The 19,426-nt window shown below is 41.3% G+C and overlaps 2 protein-coding genes across 2 annotated transcripts; one reads left to right on the top strand and one right to left on the bottom strand.

Annotated features, from left to right (window-relative positions):
* Positions 1-1,579: 1,579 nt before the first annotated feature.
* PJVK (pejvakin) lies at positions 1,580-11,724 on the top strand. Its single transcript, XM_079982273.1, has 6 exons — positions 1,580-2,252; positions 5,301-5,496; positions 5,638-5,779; positions 7,056-7,173; positions 7,736-7,828; positions 10,612-11,724. Exons 1-6 carry the CDS (start codon positions 2,042-2,044, stop codon positions 10,911-10,913), a joined length of 1,062 nt encoding a protein of 353 aa, XP_079838399.1. The 5' UTR covers positions 1,580-2,041; the 3' UTR covers positions 10,914-11,724.
* Positions 11,725-12,772: 1,048 nt separating this feature from the next.
* FKBP7 (FKBP prolyl isomerase 7) lies at positions 12,773-19,354 on the bottom strand (the record flags this gene model as incomplete). The annotated part of the gene is made up of 4 exons (XM_079983196.1): positions 12,773-13,488; positions 13,604-13,737; positions 17,430-17,581; positions 19,134-19,354. 4 exons carry the CDS (start codon positions 19,352-19,354, stop codon positions 13,327-13,329), a joined length of 669 nt encoding a protein of 222 aa, XP_079839322.1. The 3' UTR covers positions 12,773-13,326.
* Positions 19,355-19,426: the final 72 nt, after the last annotated feature.

Below are 19,426 nucleotides of genomic sequence, written 5' to 3'. Positions count from 1 at the left end.
GGTCCGTGGAAAAAAAACAACCCTTTGCTTCCTGTTAACATACCCTCCAACATTTCTCCTATGGAAATAGGGACGTCCTGTTGTTATGGAGGGGGGGACGGACTGCTCCCTTTTCCCTTATGGGGTATCCAAGAGCCCATATAGAGTCCTTAAGTGGGTCCCCTGTCGGCAGGAGAAAATAACACAGGCCAACCAGAGTATATTGAGCAGCAATACAGAGGTACCTCGGGTTACATACGCTTCAGGTTAAATACGCTTCAGGTTACAGACTCCGCTAACCCAGAAATAGTACCTCGGGTTAAGAACTTTGCTTAAGGATGAGAACAGAAATCGCGTGGCGGTGGCATGGCAGCAGCAGGAGGCCCCATTAGCTAAAGTGGTGCTTCAGGTTAAGACCAGTTTCAGGTTAAGAATGGACCTCCGGAACGAATTAAGTACGTAACCAGAGGTACCACTGTATATTGAGAAGCAATATGATTCTTCAGCATCAACTTCGTTGGACTGGTCATGTTGTGTGGCTGCCTGATTATTGTCTTCCAAAGCAATTACTCTATTCCGGACTTAAAAATGGAAAGCTGGTCAACAAAAACGGTTTAAAGACTGTCTCAAGGCAATTCTAAAACAATGTAGTATAAAGACCAACAATTGGGAAACACTTGCCTGTGAACGCTCCAATTGGAGAACAGCCTTTACCAAAGGTGTCATGTTCTTTGAAGATACTCGAACTCAGGATGCAAGGGAGAGTTCTATCTTCAGGAAAAGATCAAGCTATTTACATTTTTTTTACATTTTAAAGTTTTTGTGTTTGTAAAATTGGGTTGGTTAACTGAATAAAGCATAAAAGACCAAATTAATAACCAGATGTGGCAATATGGCATGCATGCATTTTGTCAGTGACAATACCCTTGGAGGTTGTTCCTGTCTCGGATCAGGTATCACTTCTATGTATTTTTTGCTTATGTCGTTGTGTATGGAGGTGGGGGTCAGTGGTGAGATGGACACCTGCTGCCCAATCACAGCAATGGTAAACCTCATATTTCACCAATATTTTCTATGGACAGTTCTCACTTCTGCCCCAGGGAAAAGGAGACAGGATATACATGGAGTAAATAAATAAGAACATAACAGCAATTAATGAGATTAAATTCAAGTTATCACCTTAGTTCATCCAAATAAATGGTTTTCATGATCTAGACATAGAGAGAGTTAAAATGTAATGCTACAAAGATTCAAAATCATGCCATTAACTAACTGGTGGAGATCTTCAGAGGTCAATTTGGACTGAATAACCTTTAGCAGAAAAAGCACTCTGGGGTTATAGTAGACACAGGGCTGTTTTACCCATAGGCGGTAGGGGTGCGGGGCGCCTGGCTCTCAGGGGTTCCAGGCCAAGAGTCCGGGGCCCGAGTTGAGTCCGGGGAAGAGCCCGCCCATTGGTCAGTTTGCCACGGTGGGCTCTTCTGCTGTGGGTGGCTCTGCGCCGCAAGTTTGGGGGCGACCGAGCCATCGAGATGCTGAGGTGACCGGCCAGCTCTGCACTCCTGTGCGCCTGGGACTGGGCAACCGGGGGGGGGGGCGCCGCCGGGCGGATCTTTGCACCCCAGCACCGCATATGCTTAAGACAGTCCTGAGTAGACACATTTATTCAATCAGATCTCAGCTGTATGTTGTAAGATTGGGGGGGGGGGACAATTCTGATTTAAGACAGGAGTCTTTCTAAGTTATGTGAAAGCTAATTTGGTACTACAGAAAAGTATTGCCCCAATACAGCTGAATGTTGCTGTATCAGTTTACTTTGTTAATGTATTATTCATTGTTTTGAACATGGCAGGACAATGAAAGAGAATTCTTGAATAATACCCTGGAGAAGCTGGATGGTTAAAACAATGCTAGTGCTTCCCTTCCTGTTAAATATAATAGCAAAGGAAGCTGTTTGTCCTGTATTACTTAATATAGAAATGCTAAAAGGTTTTTAATATGGCTGTATGGTTTGACAACTGCAATTGATAAGAGTTCTCTTTTTTTACTGCGTCTGCGTAATATGTTTGCTGCTGCTACCAAAAGTTTTGTTAAGCAGGTTGGCGATGGAGGTCGACTAGTACCTGTTCGTAGCCTCAGTGAAGCTGATAAATATCAACCCCTCAGTCTTGTTATTAAGAAGAAAAGTTGTCTTATTTCAAGAAGATCCAAATTTGTTTCAACGCCATTCAGCCTAAAAGACATTCTTCAAGGAGAGAAAGAAATTTCAGCTGGTAAGTTTGTTTTTTAAACTTCTTGAAAGCTTATAAAAATATGATCTGCTAATTTTCAGAGACATAACTGAACAGGGGAAATGCAAAACAATATGGAATTTGCTGCTTATGCTGTTTTAGAGGAATCAAACAGTATGTCTACAATATAAACTAGCATCTTGTGAAAAAGCATTTAATGTTTGCATTTAGTAAAAGACTGAAGAAGACATTTTAGGAGGTTTCACTGATAATGTATTGAGTACTTTTCAGCATTCATTACAAATTTGCTTTATATTTTTGGTGTAATCGTTCTGTGTTATATAACATCTGTCACTTACATTCAGTGTGATCTAAGTTGTTTATTTACCAATCACATTGAGTTCACTAGGACTTCCTAGTAAGTGTGCTTAGAATTGCAGCATTAATATCCAATACAGTATAGCATATAATATCAGCTATCCACTGTTACAGAGGAGTGAGATCACTGCATGACAATACCATTTCCACATCTGTTCACAACTTTTTTGTACACGTGATATGTAGCTCCCTAGAGCTGTTATTTAATTTGAAGTAATATGGCAGTGAAGTGGGATGCCTGAGGTTCTCTAAAATCTATTCTCTAGGTCCTTGTAGGCACAGGGAACTTCTTGGGTATAATACTGCTCACAGTCTTTTAGAAGACCACCCTGCAGGTTATATGCCATCCTACATAACAGACAAGAAACTAAGGGAGACATTGCCCTTTAACAAAAACAAATAGCAAAAGCAATTTCTGACAGTAAAAGATAGACAATTTACAGTGTAATCCTATACATTTCTACCCAAAAGCTAACCCCATTGATGTGGGATGTGTATGTAAGTGTGTAAAAGATTGCAACTGATTTCAATAGAACCTAAATGTGACTGATTTAAACAGGATCCAGTCCAAAATATTTTAGCTCTAAATGTCAGTGGTATTCTGAGATTATACACAATTTAAGTTATTACATAATTAATAAAGTGATGCTATTTTAGGGTAATTGTTCTACGGAAGGCAGCTCAGTTGCTTTCCGTGTCTGTTGTCAACAGCTCAATGCTCTTCAAAGTAAAATAAGTAGCAATTAATATTTTCTACCACTGCAGTTTACATGTTTTGAATATGAATACTAATGGGATGGACATGCAACCCTTCACCTATATTTTAAATGACAGATTCACTTTCTTTCTGTATTCCAGGAAAAGAGAGGTAATAGCAGAAAACAGTATCCTTTGTAGGATATTTGAATAGTAATACAGTGGTGCCTTGCAAGACGAAATTAATCCGTTCCGTGAGTCTCTTCGTCTAGCGGTTTTTTCATCTTGCGAAGCACGGCTATTAGCAGCTTAGCGGCTCTTGGCGGCTTTAAGAAAAAGGAAAATAACTCGCAAGAACTCGCAAGACGTTTCGTCTTGCGAAGCAAGCCCATAGAGAAATTCGTCTTGCGGAACGACTCAAAAAACGGAAAACTCTTTCGTCTAGTGAGTTTTTCGTCTTGCGAGGCATTCGTCTTGCGGGGCACCACTGTATTTTAAGCCTAGCAGAGGAGTCAGACATGGTTTTGGGTTGGTCACTTGGTCTGCATTCAAGTAATTTTAAAATGTTAGCCGTTGTTTCCATGTTTGTTCTGGAAAGCCTCTCTTCTTCCCAGAGGGGAGGGGTTGTGAGCAGGAATCACTTCCCGCGCTCGCAGGGGGGCATGACCAAGCCCCCCTGCATCACTGAGTCCTGGGCCCGCGTCATGCCCCCCAGTCAGCCAGTCAACCCTTCTGGCGGGGGGAGTGGTTTAGACACATTTGAAAACGGCCGCAGGCACACAGACTCTCCCTTGTTGTTCCAGCCCTCCTCGGATCACCTGCCTGCCCTCCCTCTAGGTTTTGCTCAGCTCCTGACCTTGCTATGGACTTCGCCTTGGTTGTCCAAGGAGCCTGGTAGGATTTTTTCCCGCTTGGCAGATTGACATCAGCCACTTGTTTTTTTGCCTACCTCGTAGCAAATCATTACAACTTTGTAAGGTTTGGCGGTTAGGCATTGGAAAATGTTTTGTGTGTTGGAGGGGAGGTTGTGGCCATCACCTACCCCTCCCCTTGAAGGGTATTCCATTAAAGGAATCCGGTGGTTGTGGTTCCTGTCCGATACCCAGGTGGTGGCTAGGGCCATGGCACGACCCCCGGTGACTCTAGGGGAAAGCTTCTAGTTGATCCGCATCAACAAGCTCCCCCTACAGGTTGTTAACCCTTGTGTGACTCCTTGCAGAGTGGGCAGGAGTCAAGTATAGTCTGTTCGGATCCAGTGCCTAAGCCAATACCACTCACATTCTGTAACCAATAAAGTTGTGGCCTTTTTAAGCCCATTAACCTGAAATACTTGTGTCCATGTATCTTAATTTTATCACCAAGCGGGGGTGGGGCCTAGACTCACAAACTTTATTTAATTTTGTCAAAATGTTTATATCTCAACTGAGAATTCTAAATAATAATATTTGCCAAGGAATACAAGTGGGATAAACTTTGCAAGAGACATACTAAGATAGCTGGCTCCCAACTATGGAACTCCTTCCTTGAAATTTGCTGGTGTCCATGCACGATAATCTGAACATATCTTGAAGTGATTTCAGATGGCTTTTAAGTGGAAAAGAGATGAGGATTTTAAAAATCCTTTGATCTGAGACTATTTTATTATGAGTAATTCATTGTTAATATTTTTAACAGATGCTTGTCCTGAGCCGTTGGCTTGGCAGCTTGATCATATTAGCATACCTACTTATTTCTTACTCTTGTTAAGTACAGCAAGCAAAGTAGTTTTACAAGAGGTAATCCACAAAGTAATTAAGGCTGCAATCCTATGCACACATATCTGGGAATAGTTCTCTCTTCATTGAACACTTACTGGTTGAGTACATATGGGTAGGCTCAGGCTGTAAGAGATGAGAATCTGAACACATTATAATGTTTTAGTATCTGATGGGTGTGCAGTTTTTATAAACCATGTTTCAGATTAATATTATATAGGAACTTAATTCCAGACTTCAATAAGCTGCCTATTTCCCTTAGGTATTTCATCCTACCAGTTACTGAATTATGAAGATAAATCAGATGTAGCGCTCAACGGTAGACGAGGAAATCCTATTATGAACTCCGCTGGGGTCAATATCACTGGATCAGATTCTCTTGCAGTGAAGGCTTCCTTTGGCATTGTAACTAAACATGAGGTTGAGGTACCAACATTACTCAGAGAACTTACCAGTAGGTTGGTATTATAGTTTCCATTGTTTGACTATTTAAGCAGCACTTGACAAATGAGCACTAAAATGTGGGTGCAATATGGGTTATAGGTGCCATAAATAGGAGAAATATGAAACTATGTGGATTATGTGTTCCTTTATTGCAGAAAAATGAATTTTGAGCACTGCCTTGTTCGTCAGTCACGAGAAAGTAAGAGGACAGTTCTTTGTGTGGTCATGGAGAGTATTCGAACGACACGACAATGTTCACTGTCTGTGCATGCTGGCATGAGAGGTGACACAATGAGGGTAAGGGAGCATGTTTAACCATGTTAAACATGCTTTTAAAGCATGTTTTTAACTTTAAAGATAGATAGATAGATAGAGAGAGAGAGAGAGAGAGATGGATAAGACAGATAGATAAACAAACTTTTTAAATGGTAATTTACCTTGGGGGTCCTTTTGGGGCCAAAAGACAGCTCATAAATAATTTTATAACTAACTAAATAATTATGAATAATGAAATGTTTATCATCCAGTTTAAGAACACCTAACTCTATACAGGTTTGTTGCCTATGTGTAGAAATCATATTATCACCAAGAGTTGAGGATCTTTAAAGAGGAAGAGATTTAAACATCAAAAAAAGGAAAGGCCCAAATAAAATAATTCTAATTTGACTAATCCAAAACCAAAAAATAAGTTATGCAGAATCTGTCTTGGTGGTCACATGATTTGTTTGTAGCATAGATAGATCATTCTTTTCTGGCTGACAAAGTTATCTTTAACCCAAAGATTAAATAGAAGCTTGTCCAATTAAAGATATACACCCCAGTCTGGGTGAGGCGGTTCTGATGCACACATAGACTGACCCCACCGCCACCTTTTTGGGCTGTCCTGCTTACATCAGTCATGGACAGGGCAGTTCTATGTGTGTACATTTTGTGCCCCCATGAACCTGCCTGTTCCATAGGGTGGCCATGTGTCCTTCCTACTTTACAGTCCTCTATTTGAAGGGTTGTCTGGTCCAAGTCCAGTTTGAAGATAAACAACCTAAAGAAGAGAGAACAGGGGAAGTTAGCTTCTGGACACCAGGCTAAGCAGGCACACAAGTTACCTGGTCACAGTCTTCCCCACTTATGGTGAGATGCATTGTATTTCTATTTAAATTATAGAAATTATTTCCAAATTTGCATTTTACATATAAATTAGCAAATGCAAACCTGTGCCCTCTTTTTATCGGTGCACATGGCCACCCTACTCATCCACTGAGATAATGTGGGAGTTTTGTAAGCACTATAATTCATTTTGTGCACAGACTTGTGGATCCTCTTTTCCTGATTTGCTTCTCAAATTTGAAGGGCATCTTTTGCAACTGAGAAAATTGTTCTAATTTCATTAGAACATCATCATCATCATCTCTACCATAGTGAAATACTAGCCTTCCACTGGTTGGCTTTGACATTAAAGTTAAAAAAGAGTCATATTATGTGTTATATTTCCAATACTTCTTTAGCTTAATCTGCATTTTTATTCAAAATGTTTTCAATACAGATGTTAACACTGTATCTTTCTTTTTAAAAATAGTTTCATATTATTGATGACTATAATTACAAAGGACGTGACAAAGCCATTGTCTTTCCTGCTCATACAACTATTGCATTTAGTGTGTTTGAGCTTTATATTCACTTGGATGGTAATTTTGGTAAGTAGTCTGTTTTTCAATTGTGAGTGCAATTACTATTTTACATTATTCTTGTTCTGAGATTGGGAATGTTTATTCTGGAATGCTATAAACATTATATTCTTGCTTTATTGTGTGCTTGTGGTTAGCAATCTCATTCACTTCAGGGCTTGCATCCATACCCTCCAGGTATACACATCTGCAAGGGCACACACAGTAACACCTACCAGTAGATTCAAATCCAGGGACAGTAGTGGGACAGACATTCACATGTGCATTGCAAGACAGATGGAAACCAGAGCCTCATCCGTACCATGCAGGGTGATGGATATTGTATTAGATTTGCATCTGAATTTGGATGATAATGGACGCAAATGATTCTGTACCTGGAAGTTTGCTTCCACCTAAAAAAAAACCACACTTGCTGAATCAGCTGGTTTGTGTTCAGTTTTGTGTTGTGGTTTTGCCTTATTTAATATAACTTTTCTATAAAATTAAAAAATAATTTTCATTAATAATAATAAACTGTATTATGAAATTGTGCTTTTCTGAATAATTAAAATATATGTAATTTTTTCCCCAGAGCTCTGTGTCACTCCAGAATCAAAAGGAGGATTTGAAAGAGAGCCATCAAGAACATTTTCACTAATTAAATTAAGGAATCTGTTTTATCGAAGTATGAGGTTTGATATTTATGTGCATTACACTAATTAATTTGATTGGTAATGTATTTAATAGTATTTCATATTATGGTTGGTGCTGAAGTTCATGCTTATAGCTGCACTGAGAAGTATTTTACACACACACACTTAAAATAATTGCAGAGATTTCAAAATATGCAGAGTGCATCAATTTTTAATTATAATTACCATAATAATGAATTTGCTTAATTTAAAAATTAAATTTTTAATTGTTTCAGTTGTACAGTAAGATTATACTTATTACGCTTTAAAGACCTTTCATGATGTACAGCAATAATATGACACACACAAAAGTGAAGGTAGCCACATTGGGGCATAGTTAAAATATTTCCAGAGTCCATTATTAAGCAAATTTTAGCAGAGCAGAAAAATATCGCAAAATAGTGTTAAGTGCTCCAGAATTCTTAATCAGGCTAGTTAGTAAATAAAGAAAAAAGAAGGAAAATGAGGGGGTATATAACCATCTCTGCACCTACAACACCTAGTTTTTGTGGTCCCAGAATCAGCCGTTGATTTGGAGAATCAGCCCTTGTTTTGCCCACCCTCCTTACAGGCCTTAGTGTAGCCTGATACCTACATGACACCAAAGGGGCCTCATTTGAATGTATATTATCTCCTAACCTTACCATACATTTGAAGCATATCCAATGCACATTTAAAGCATTTGACGTTCCCCAAGGAATCCTGGGAACTGTTGTTTCCCATTGCCAAGCTACAGATTCCAGCAGCCTTAATCAACTAAAAAGGTAAAGGACCCCTGACAGTTAAGTCCTGTCAAACGCCGTTTACCTTCCTGCCAGAGCGGTACCTATTTATCTACTTGCACTTTGTCACCCCATCGCAGGGATTTGAACCGCTGACCTTCCAGTCGGCAAGCCCTAGGCTTTGTGGTTTAGACCAAAGCACCACCCGTGTCCCCCAACTACAGTGCTTTAAATGTATTGTGTGAATCTGCCCACTCTGTGATCAAGATGCAGAGATGGCTTTACCACCAAATATTTTTCTCCCCACTGTTTTTAGCTTTGCTTGCAGTGTAGCTTAATGAAGAATCCTAAATATTTTTGCTGGCCTAATAAAGATATCATAAGAGTTGGAAATCAACAATATTGTGCTATGCTTGTCATACGGTCAAGCTACTGAACAGCTGATTCACACAATTGATTCCTTTTCATTTGGAGCTGTGGATGTATTTGGATGGACAGGTAGGGCTTAGTGCACAGCAACTGAGTCAGGGCCTGTCCGACATTAGTCATATTATACATGTCCTATGCCTGAGAAATTGGTCAGTTTCATGTCTTGAATGGGGCTGCACTCTGCTTGAAACAGCAGGTATGCAGGCTGGGAGTGTTTCTGTGACCAACTTTGTTATTGGAGGCCCAGGAAGTCTGACTAGTAAAGGTAAAGGGACCCCTGACCATTAGGTCCAGTTGTGACCAACTCTGGGGTTGCAGCGCTCATCTCGCTTTATTAGCCAAGGGAGCCGGCGTACAACTTCCGGGTCATGTGGCCAGCATGACTAAGCCACTTCTGGTGAACCAGAGCAACACATGGAAATGCCGTTTACCTTCCCGCCAGAGTGGTACCTATTTATCTACTTGCACTTTGACGTGCTTTCGAACTGCTAGGTTGGCAGGAGCAGGGACCAAGCAATGGGAGCTTACCCCGTCGTGGGGATTCGAACCGCCGACCTTCTGATTGGCAAGTCCTAGACTCTGTGGTTTAACTCACAGTGCCACCCGCGTCCCCCAGGTAGTCTGACTAGAAGTACCTTTAACCAGCTGCAGTTGCGGCCATTTGTGAACCCAGAGAACTTGACCACAATACTGTAGTCAAACAGGCATATAGAGGGTAAAGTTATCCCACAAATAAACTGGTTCAAAGCTGCTCCACGTTTTTTATATACAGTGGTACCTCGGTTTATGAACTTAATCCATTCCAGAATTCCGTTCTTAAACCAAAACCTTTCTTAAACCAAGGCACGCTTTCCCTAATGAGGCCTCCCGCCACCGGTGCCCTTCCACCATTCAGATTCTGTTCTTAGACCGAGGTAAAGTTCTCAAACCAAGACACTATTTCTGGTTTTGCGGAGTTTGTAAGCCAAATCGTTCTTAAAGCGGACTGTTCTTAAACCGAGGTACCACTGTATTTCATTTTTTAAAACAAGCTTTCAAATTATTATAGAACCACAAAGACAACTAAACCGTAACAAAAATTCAATAATATATCCAACTAGAGGCAGGACATATGAAACCTAAACATTTTAACTTGACTGCTTCAATTTTGGGAACTGACACTATTGCAGGTGACATACTTGTTCTGCATTTGTAAGTAATAAAGCAAGGGACGTGTCAATCAACCCATTGTGCAAAAAGATGGATACTTTCTATAGGTAAAATTATGCTATTATATTTATGAACTTGTTAGGATTTAACAATGACTGTAGATTATGGGAGGAATTCAAGGTTGTGCTAAGGCAATAAATCCATCAGGACATTTTAGCCAGCTTGCCAGCTGGAACGCACACATCACTGTTCCGGGGGGTTCTTCCCTTCCACATCAGAGCCAATTTGTGGGGAATGGGGGGGGAGGGAGGGAAAGCCCCCTTATGCAAGTGAAACTCCTTGTTTCTGCTTACAGGACTCGGTTGTGGAATCCCACACTCTAAGAGTTTGTATTTTTGTCGGTGGTTGACTAGATAATGTGCTATTGGATTTAGCAATCTTTCTTCTTTGTGTCTGTGTCCTTTTTTCCCCTTCAGACAAAAGGGTAATGGATATCATTGCTCACTCAGACAATTACTTAGATGACCTTTTCACAGACTACTATGAAAAAGCTGCAAGCATGACGGATGTCTCCACGAACTATTTTCGAGAAGGGGCCCATATACGAGTGAATTTGCTTAACAATCACATCCCCAAAGGTCCTTGTTCATTGTGTGGAATGGGAAGCTCCAGAAGAGAAACTGTCTATGGTTGTCTTGAGTGTTCTTTTAATGGACAAAAGTTTGTACGACTACATGCTGTGCCTTGTTTTGACCTCTGGCACAAGAGAGTGAAATGAAAATTTTTGGAAATGCATGTTGGTTGGATCCAGATTGTTGCTTGCACTTAGTATCCACTGAAATTAAGTCACACCTGACTTTTCCACTTTGAGGTCAGGAAGATCTAAGTACAACCGACTTGGCCTGGATTAAACCCATGCATATATTTAGGTGTGATTGTGCCATGGAATTTCTCATGCATTTTGATTGCAAAATATGGAGCCACAAATGCTTTTTTCTCCTTCCGTGTTTTTAAAGGAATGCAAAATAGAACTTGATATAATGGCTTCCCACATATGCTCTGTTATTGGTTCTTTCTAACTGCATAGTGTAACACAGCTAAGAGAAACACATCCGAGTTAAAAAATTCACAATAGCATTTTGTAATAAATCTAAAAAATGTGTAAATTATGTTTAGAAGTCATTATTTGTAGGAGTAATTTGGAAACATTGGTTTTTGTCTAAAGGCAAGAATGTGTTTCACCTTAACTACACCACAGTAAGACAGTAATGAAAAGATATGAATTATTTATTAATGGCATAAATATTTAATTGAAATATCAGATTACGAAAATGTTTGTCTTTGCTCTGGTTAAACAGAGAAATAAAAATTGAATTGAATCTTAGTATGACATAAATGTTTCCATTAAAATTTGCCAATGTTACCCCCAATTACATCTGTCTCCTATTTAGTCCATATTTATCATTAATATAGAGCAAGTTCAGTATTTTTTAAATGTTAGACTTGCTGTTATTTGGTGCCTTTTGATGTATTTGACAATATTTTTTGTAAGAAAGCTATATAATTTTGGAATAAACGAGTCAATTACATATCTGATGTATGTATGCAATACTATTATCATTGAGATCTAGCCATTAGGTGGCAGTATCTGCCACTGTGTTTAAAACCGCATGTTAAAATTGGCACTGCTGGGATTGTCTAGAATTTCTGCTACATATTTATCTACCAATGCATTTGTAAAAATAGAAGGGATTAAACACCCGATTCTCTTTAGATCTGAATATAGCACACCCACTGAGCCCTGGATTCTTTCTTGACTCTAGTGCTGTTTGGTTTTTGATATAAACACCGTGGGGGAGACCTAACTGGCATTTAAGTTGTCCAAGAATTGTGCATTTAATCAGTAATACAGTACCTAGCTTGTACATAGCTGTTTCCACACAGATGACACACTTTACTTTCTCCATATGCTGGAGGACATGGCAGTGGTGGCAGCAGATAATATGTCAACCTCTTTTAAAGCCACCCAGGTTGGCACTCTCACTGCCTCATGAGTGAACAAATTTTATACATCTCTTACTATCTTCTCTTATGCGCCTTTTTCTCCAAACTAAGAGCGCCAAATGTTGTAGTATCTGGGTGGGGTGGCTAAAAAAAGAGATGGTTCAGATAGAATACTAAACCACAGATAAAACAAGCCACAGTTCATAAGCCAAAACTATGGTTTCATGCTGGTTTGTTGCCAAAAAAGCAGACAAAAAAACCCCACATGCTTAGTCTACTTGGCTAATTTTTGGACACTGCAATAAGCCATACTTTGGCTAAACAAACCATGGGCTAGCATTATGTGTGAATCAGGCCATTAAGTGAAAATGTGCAACTGAGCTTCAGTGCCATTAATGCAACTCTGGATCTGCTCCAAAAATGGCTCCCACAAATTTTCAAAATGAATGTTAACCATGAGGCAAGTAAAGATGCCACAGGGGTGGGGGACAATTTGGAGCAAACAAAACAAAAAAGGGAAATTACATCATCAGCAACAACACTATATTTGGCGTAGCTGTAAATTCCCCGTTAACTCTTACAACTTTAATTCAGATTATTTCATAAGAATTACAAAGTATGTGGAGCCACCCCTATCATTTCAGTAACATTTTTAATCATGATAAAAAGGTATAAAAATTTCCCACAACCAACATACATGAAATATTATGTGACAAAGAAATTCCATTTTGGTTAAAGCCATTAATCTAATGGACAAATCCTAGGGAAATCAAACAGGGCTGAAAAGTGTAATCACAAAAAGCTGTGTACTTGGTTACGATTGTAGTGACAGCTCCACAGGTACATCTTCACTTCAATGTGTATTTGGGGCTCCAGTAGCAGGATTTCCTACTACCTTCAATGCAGTGGGTAACACTGTGAACAAAGCCGTGTCCCCTCCACTGAAGGGCATGGGGAAGTCCTTGTGAAAGCTCCATGTGCGCATGGGAGGAACTGCTGAACTGGGATCCAAATGTCCATAAAACGGGGATGGGGAACCTGTGGCCTTCTAGCTGCTGTTGGACTGCATCCCCTATTATCCCTGACCATTGGCCAAGCTGATTTGGGCTGATGGGAGCAGAAGTCCAACAACATTGGCAGGGCTGCAGATTCCCCATTCCTGCCACAGACTTTTAAGCAATGATCTGTTATAGTTCATCGTGTTGGTAGACGTTATATTCCTTGGCAGATATGAAGCCGTCTCCGTCATGGTCATTCTTTTTAAATATATCAAGCAAGACATCTTGATGAACGGAAGGGTCGCGTTTCTTGCCATCTCTTTCAAATTCCTTCTTCAGGTAATGGTCTATCTAAAGGAACAACAATCGACAGATTTTTTATCTCAAACTTTGTTACGTATTGAAAATGGTGTTAATTTAGGTTTAGATGCTATAACAGGGAACATCAGAATATGACCCGTGTTACCTCATGTTTTGAGAGTTTTTTGTCACTATCCAGGTCCATTTGAGAAAATGCTTCAACACTGCGGGGTCCTTGCGTTACTGCGTACAGTTCAATCTCAAAGATCAGGGTTGCGTTAGGTGGAATCTTTGCAGGTTCTAAAAATGGAACAAGACCATTTTGGGAACTGTGTACACACATCTGACAGATAATCTTAACCACAAACTGGAGTATTTTTTATGGTTATTTGGAAATGTGTAAATTATGGACTCTGGTATAAATATTTGTTTTTTAAATACTTTGCTTAGTTGAACTACTTTGAATTTGAGGCAGCCCTCCTGATTATTAGGGGCAAAATACAACTGGATTTCCCCCTATACACACTCCTTTTTGGGGTGTATTCCCACGTGGACTGTGCCCTAAGTATATTGTCAAGCCATTCTAAACTAGTAAACTGCCTACTCACAAAAAACAACAACAGTTCCACCAGATTTGTTTTGTCATTTTCAGAAAGCTTCTTGAAAAATGTCGTCTGTGCTTCAGCCATCAGTAATGGCTGGGGTGGGGGATGGCAAGCCAATGGCCTAGGGCAGGGGTCCGCAACCATTTTCAGCTGTCCACTGTCCCTCAGACCATGTGGTGGGCCAGACTACATTTTGGGGAGAAAATGAATGAATTCCTATGCCCCACAAATAACCCAGAGATGCATTTTAAATAAAAGGACACATTCTACTCATGTAAAAAGACACTGATTCCTGTGGACAGGATTGAGAAGGTGATTGGGCTGCATCCAGCCCCCGGGCCTTAGGTTGCCTACCCCTGGCCTAGGCCCTGCCTTTGTCCATCGGCATTGCCAATTGGCCTTTGGTGGGCGAGGCTTCAGGGAAGACCACAGGGAGAACTTCATCCCTCTTGTTCACTCAGGGGCCCCCACACTGGACTAAGTCCAGCACTTTTCTCATGAATGTCAGAAAGCTACTTGATAAATATGAAATGGCTATCTAGTCAATCAAGCATGAACAGCCATTCCACTAAAAACAAAACAAAACTTGAAATACGATTTTTGGAGTAGGCAAGGTTAAGATTTCAGGGATAAAAGTTTCTCCACCTCAAGGAGGAAAATGGGCTTCAAAGGAAATCCATGTTTATCTTCTGGTTTGATACAATATCCTCCTGTATCAAAAGGGATACGGTGGTACCTCGGTTTAAGAACAGCCCTGTTTACGAACTATTCGGTATATGAACTCCACAAAACCAGAAGTAGTGTTGCGGTTAGCGAACTTTACCTCGGTCTACGAATGGAAGCTGAACGGTAGAAGGGCACCGGCAGCAGGAGGCCTCATTAGGGAAAGCGTGCCTCAGTTTAAGAATGGCTTTGGTTTAAGAACAGACTTCTGGAATGGATTAAGTTCGTAAACCAAGGTACCACTGTACCAAAGTTTAGCAGCTTTTGAGAAAGAAAGCATACTGATAATGGCGGACAGGTAGCAGTAATGAAGGAGAAAGCTTCCAAAGTCAGTCCGAAACAAGTATTTTGCAAGCCATGCACCAGCAGCTTCCAAATACACAATTTGGGAACTCATCTAAAATGATGAAGACTAAAAGTATGGCAGTTCAGACAGAAGATTAGTGCTAGTGACATGCTTTTCATGCAGGCCATAGGTTCAATCCCTGGCATGTACAGGTAGGGGTGGGAAGGTATCCTACTTGAAACCCTTCAAAGCTGCTGTCAGTCAATGAAAATAATACTGAGTTAGATGGGACATTGATCTGCCTCAGTGTATAAGGCAGCTGCCGATGGTCCTATAATTTATTTTTGAGTTTCCACATACTGCACTGAAAGCTAAATGTTGCAACAGATATCCTCTCCGAGAACTAAGGGAGATCAAACATCATATACAGAACTCACAATAAATAAAAATGAAATTATAAACTTTAATGTAGAGGCTAAGACAGTGTGATCCCCTACACTGAACAGAGCTCACCAGCCTGTCAGGTTGATAAGACACGTTCCTTGTGTAAATGTCTCAGGAAGCAACAATAGGAGACTTAACTGAATCTCTGTGTATGGGTGATCATTATATGCATCTGGCTTGGTGTGTCCAATAGGTCACCAAGTTGCCCTGTGCTGGGCCCAGAGACCTTCCCCCCCCCCTTAAAATTGTTTAGTAGAAATCCTCACACATGCTTCAGCAACACAACTGCTCGGTTTCTAGAGTTAGTAGCTAAACTAAAAAAAGGAAAAAGATTTAAGCGCAAGCAGTTTTGAGAGTAATACATACCACAGGAAAACCCGTGAAAAGTTCTAGAAAGCCACATGCATTCTTGACATTCAAAACTAGTGCCATCTTGCTCAGCATGCACAAACAATGCTCTGAAAGAATATAAGAGGGTTGTACGTGGGAAGAAAGGCCTCCTTCAAAAGTTCAGCCTAAAAAAGATAGTCACAGTTAGTATTCAGCAAACAAGCAATGCATCTTTGCACGTTGAGAATACCTATTGAGAAATCAAGGTATGTTAAATCTGGTTGAGGTATGATGGCCAAATCTACCGTATTTTTTGCCCTATAGGACGCAATTTTCCCCCTCCAAAAATGAAGGGGAAATCTGTGTGCGTCCTGTGGGGCAAATGCAGGCTTTCGCTGAAGCTTGGAGAGCTTCAGGAAGCTATCAGCAAGCCTGGGGAGCCCGCAGGAGTTCCCGCAGGGCTCCCTAGGCTGCGGATAGCAGCCTGCTGCACGGAGGGCGGGGCGCGCTGAAGCAGAGCACCCCACGCTTCGGGCAGACATCGGGCAGCCCCACAAGCTCGGGGGACAGCGGGGAGGCGCAGCGCCGCCATCCCGCTGTTCCTCGACCTGGTTTGGATTCCCCGACCTGGTTTTGGAGGTGCGTCCTATGGGATGAAAAATACGGTATTTTTCACTTCAGCAGACTTTGAATCACAAGTTGGCCTACAGAGATGTTGTGCATGTCAGATGTCAAATCACAATGAGGTCAAAGCTGGGCACCTGGATACTTAAAGATTCACTAGTTCCAGCTAAGGTTCAAAAGGCAAAGGTTTCAGCCCAATAACGTTAGATGGGATTAAGTCCCACTGGACAAGTCAGTCACAATTATCTCAAGGCACAATTATCTCAAGGCACAATTATCTCAAGTTCCAACTAAGTTTAGCTGGACTGGAGTCATGGTGAAGGCTTACTCAACATCACTCTGACTGGGAGATAAGTGATCAACATCACTCTGGTATGGGCCTAAAATTAAGATCAGTTCAGACATAAAGCCAAACCACTGCAGGGACTGGGAGAGCCCCTGCAGGCTTTTATGTTCCCTCCTTGCACATGGGGTTCCCTTCCTCAGTTCCTGGATTTTGCTAATTCCCTATGATGTTCAAACTGACAAACTATGGATAGTGCTAACCAGGATTTAGAAACTCAATCCAAGCAGTGGTTTCATGAAGGCAAGGTACTAATGAAAGGTTACCAATTTTAACATCAGGACAAACTAGGGTCAGGAAAATGCTGAAAGCGAAGGAAGAAACCTGCAGGTAAGAGGAGAGGAAAAGGAGGCTATAAACAAACCTGTGGGGCTACTTCTGGTCATCAAACAAACAATGGTTTGGCAACATGCTTGAACTGAACCATAAAGCTAGGTACAAAAGCAACAAAACTGAATTGAATTGAATGGTTACAGCCATTACAAAATGCCAGTGAATAAGTAACATGTAGGGAAGAGGCTGGAAATGTGATAGATAGATATAGATAGATAGATCCCAGTTCCTTCTCTATAGGCTAAAGCAATACAGCTAAAGTAGAGAGAATGGCTATTCGCCTTAACATGCAGCCTTGCTTTACCATATCCTTGCTTCCCATAAGCAAGTGATGGAGGTATGATCACTTTCCGTTTCTCTCCAGGACACATATTCAGCATTGCAATATCTAAACCTTTAATTACTTGTCCAACACCAAGGACAAACCATTTTGGGTGGCCGTTGTTTTGTGTTCGACTACAAAGAAATATTAAAAAGAGAGAGAGAGAGAGAGATTTAATATTTACAGGTTTAAGAAACAAGTTCAGTATACAAGCACATCATTTTTGGTCAACATTTATTGGTACTTAAATGCCTGGGGATACTTGGATCTGGACTGTTTTCACACACTAATACCACATCCTGTAGAATTATATCTGTTATATTTTATTTACACAATCAGAATGAATTTCAGGAACAAAAATGCTTTTTCTGTACAGCCTGAGCAGGAGCGGTGAACAATGTTATAGCTAACTGTTGTAGCTTGTCTTCAAAGCCAGCCCACTGCCGTGCTCACAGTTGTGAAGGATATTCTTATGTTATGAATGGCCCGTGTCACCATTAAGAAAACGAGGTCGGAATAGGCCAATTTATCTGGGCTGTCCCTGGATAAAGTGATTTTCTTCATTAAGTTCTCAAAGTTTTTAACCCAGCTCAAGGTTGTCATCTGAACTAGCCAGAAGTTTAACTGATAATCAATCAGTCAGTCCATCATTTGAAAAATAAGACTTTAGGTAAAAAGGTAAAGGTAAACGACCCCTGGGCAGTTAAGTCCAGTCAAAGGCGACTATGGGGTTGCAGCACTCATCTCCCTTTTCAGGCCGAGGGAACCAGTGTTTGTCCACAGACAGCTTTCTGGGTCATGGGGCCAGCATGACTAAACCACTACTGGCGCAAAGGGACTCTGTGACGGAAACCAGAGTGCACAGAAACGCCGTTTACCTTCCTGCCGTGGTGGTACCTATTTGCACTGGCATGCTTTCAAACTCCTAGGTTGGGGCAGGAGCTGGGGCAGAGAGGCAGGAGTTCAGTCCGTCAAGCAGATTCAAACCGCCAACCTTAAATCAGCAAGCCCAAGAGGCTCAGTCGTTTAGACCACAGCGCCACCCACATCCCAAGAAATGGCATTTTGGTGACTGTAACCTTGGTTTAAGGAGGCATTTGGCACCTAGCTTATACAGGGCGAGTCTTTTAAAAAAGGGCCCGTGGAATATGTGTACTCTGTATCCACAGAGCCTCTTTTAAAGGACTTACCCTGTATATTGGAGTTTCTAACACTGCACACACATATAAGCTAGGATGCAAATTCCTTCTTAAACCAAAGTTACAGTTTTATTTTTCAAATGATGGGTTATAAACCGTAGTGCGTGCATGCCTAGATAGCATATATCTAGCACTAGGGCCTATGACCCACTCTCCACATGCCTTAAGAAAATAATGGGGGTGGCCCTCTGACCCATACAATACTGCCCATGTAAAACATATGCATACATGTTATCAAGCGATTCTGAAAGCATCTGTGATTTTCGGATGATCAAGGAAGGATATTGTACAAGGCTGGAATAACACCCCCCTCCCTTAAAGACATTAAGTTTTCATTCCTAAATTGCATGGCACAACTCACATTGACTTTGGAACCCAACATTCAGGTTGCCAAACCTTTATTTTTGCGTTCAAACTACCGCTTCCTTGGGTTTTATATATCCGGCGGCGTGGGCCGAGTCCCCAAGCAAGCTTTGGATTGCCTTACCTGCAATAGAACTTGGACTTCTCCCCGGCCAGGTACCCGTCGTAATGGGCATTCAGCAGGTCCCCCTTCTTGCTCTTCGGATGGCAGTTTTCGGGGACGTGCACGACTTCCATTTGAACTTCGTCGGCGGAGGCGCCCTCCTCCTTCTTCTGCCCGTCCGCCCGGAGGGTTACGAGGGCGAAAGCCTGGAGGAAGAAACAGATGCCCGCGGGGAAGTGCATAGCTGCTGGAGCACGAGATCGCGGCTACGGGATCTGCCTCGCTGCTCGCCGGGGCTGCGTGGCACTGGCATT

The sequence above is a fragment of the Podarcis cretensis genome (assembly GCF_951804945.1).
Source record: "Podarcis cretensis genome assembly, chromosome: 1".
NCBI classification, from domain to species: domain Eukaryota; kingdom Metazoa; phylum Chordata; class Lepidosauria; order Squamata; family Lacertidae; genus Podarcis; species Podarcis cretensis.
The sequence above is the reverse complement of the archived record's forward strand: the minus strand, read 5'-3'. Positions and strand labels throughout refer to the sequence as shown.

What these genes read in the sequence shown, in the direction of transcription:
- PJVK (XM_079982273.1), top strand. Translation starts at nt 2,042, where the DNA reads ATGTTTGCTGCTGCTACCAAAAGTTTTGTTAAGCAGGTTGGCGATGGA. An exon ending in CTCAGAGAACTTACCAGTAG is followed by an intron (nt 5,497 to 5,637) that starts GTTGGTATTATA and finishes CCTTTATTGCAG; the next exon opens with AAAAATGAATTTTGAGCACT. An exon ending in TGAGAGGTGACACAATGAGG is followed by an intron (nt 5,780 to 7,055) that starts GTAAGGGAGCAT and finishes TTTTAAAAATAG; the next exon opens with TTTCATATTATTGATGACTA.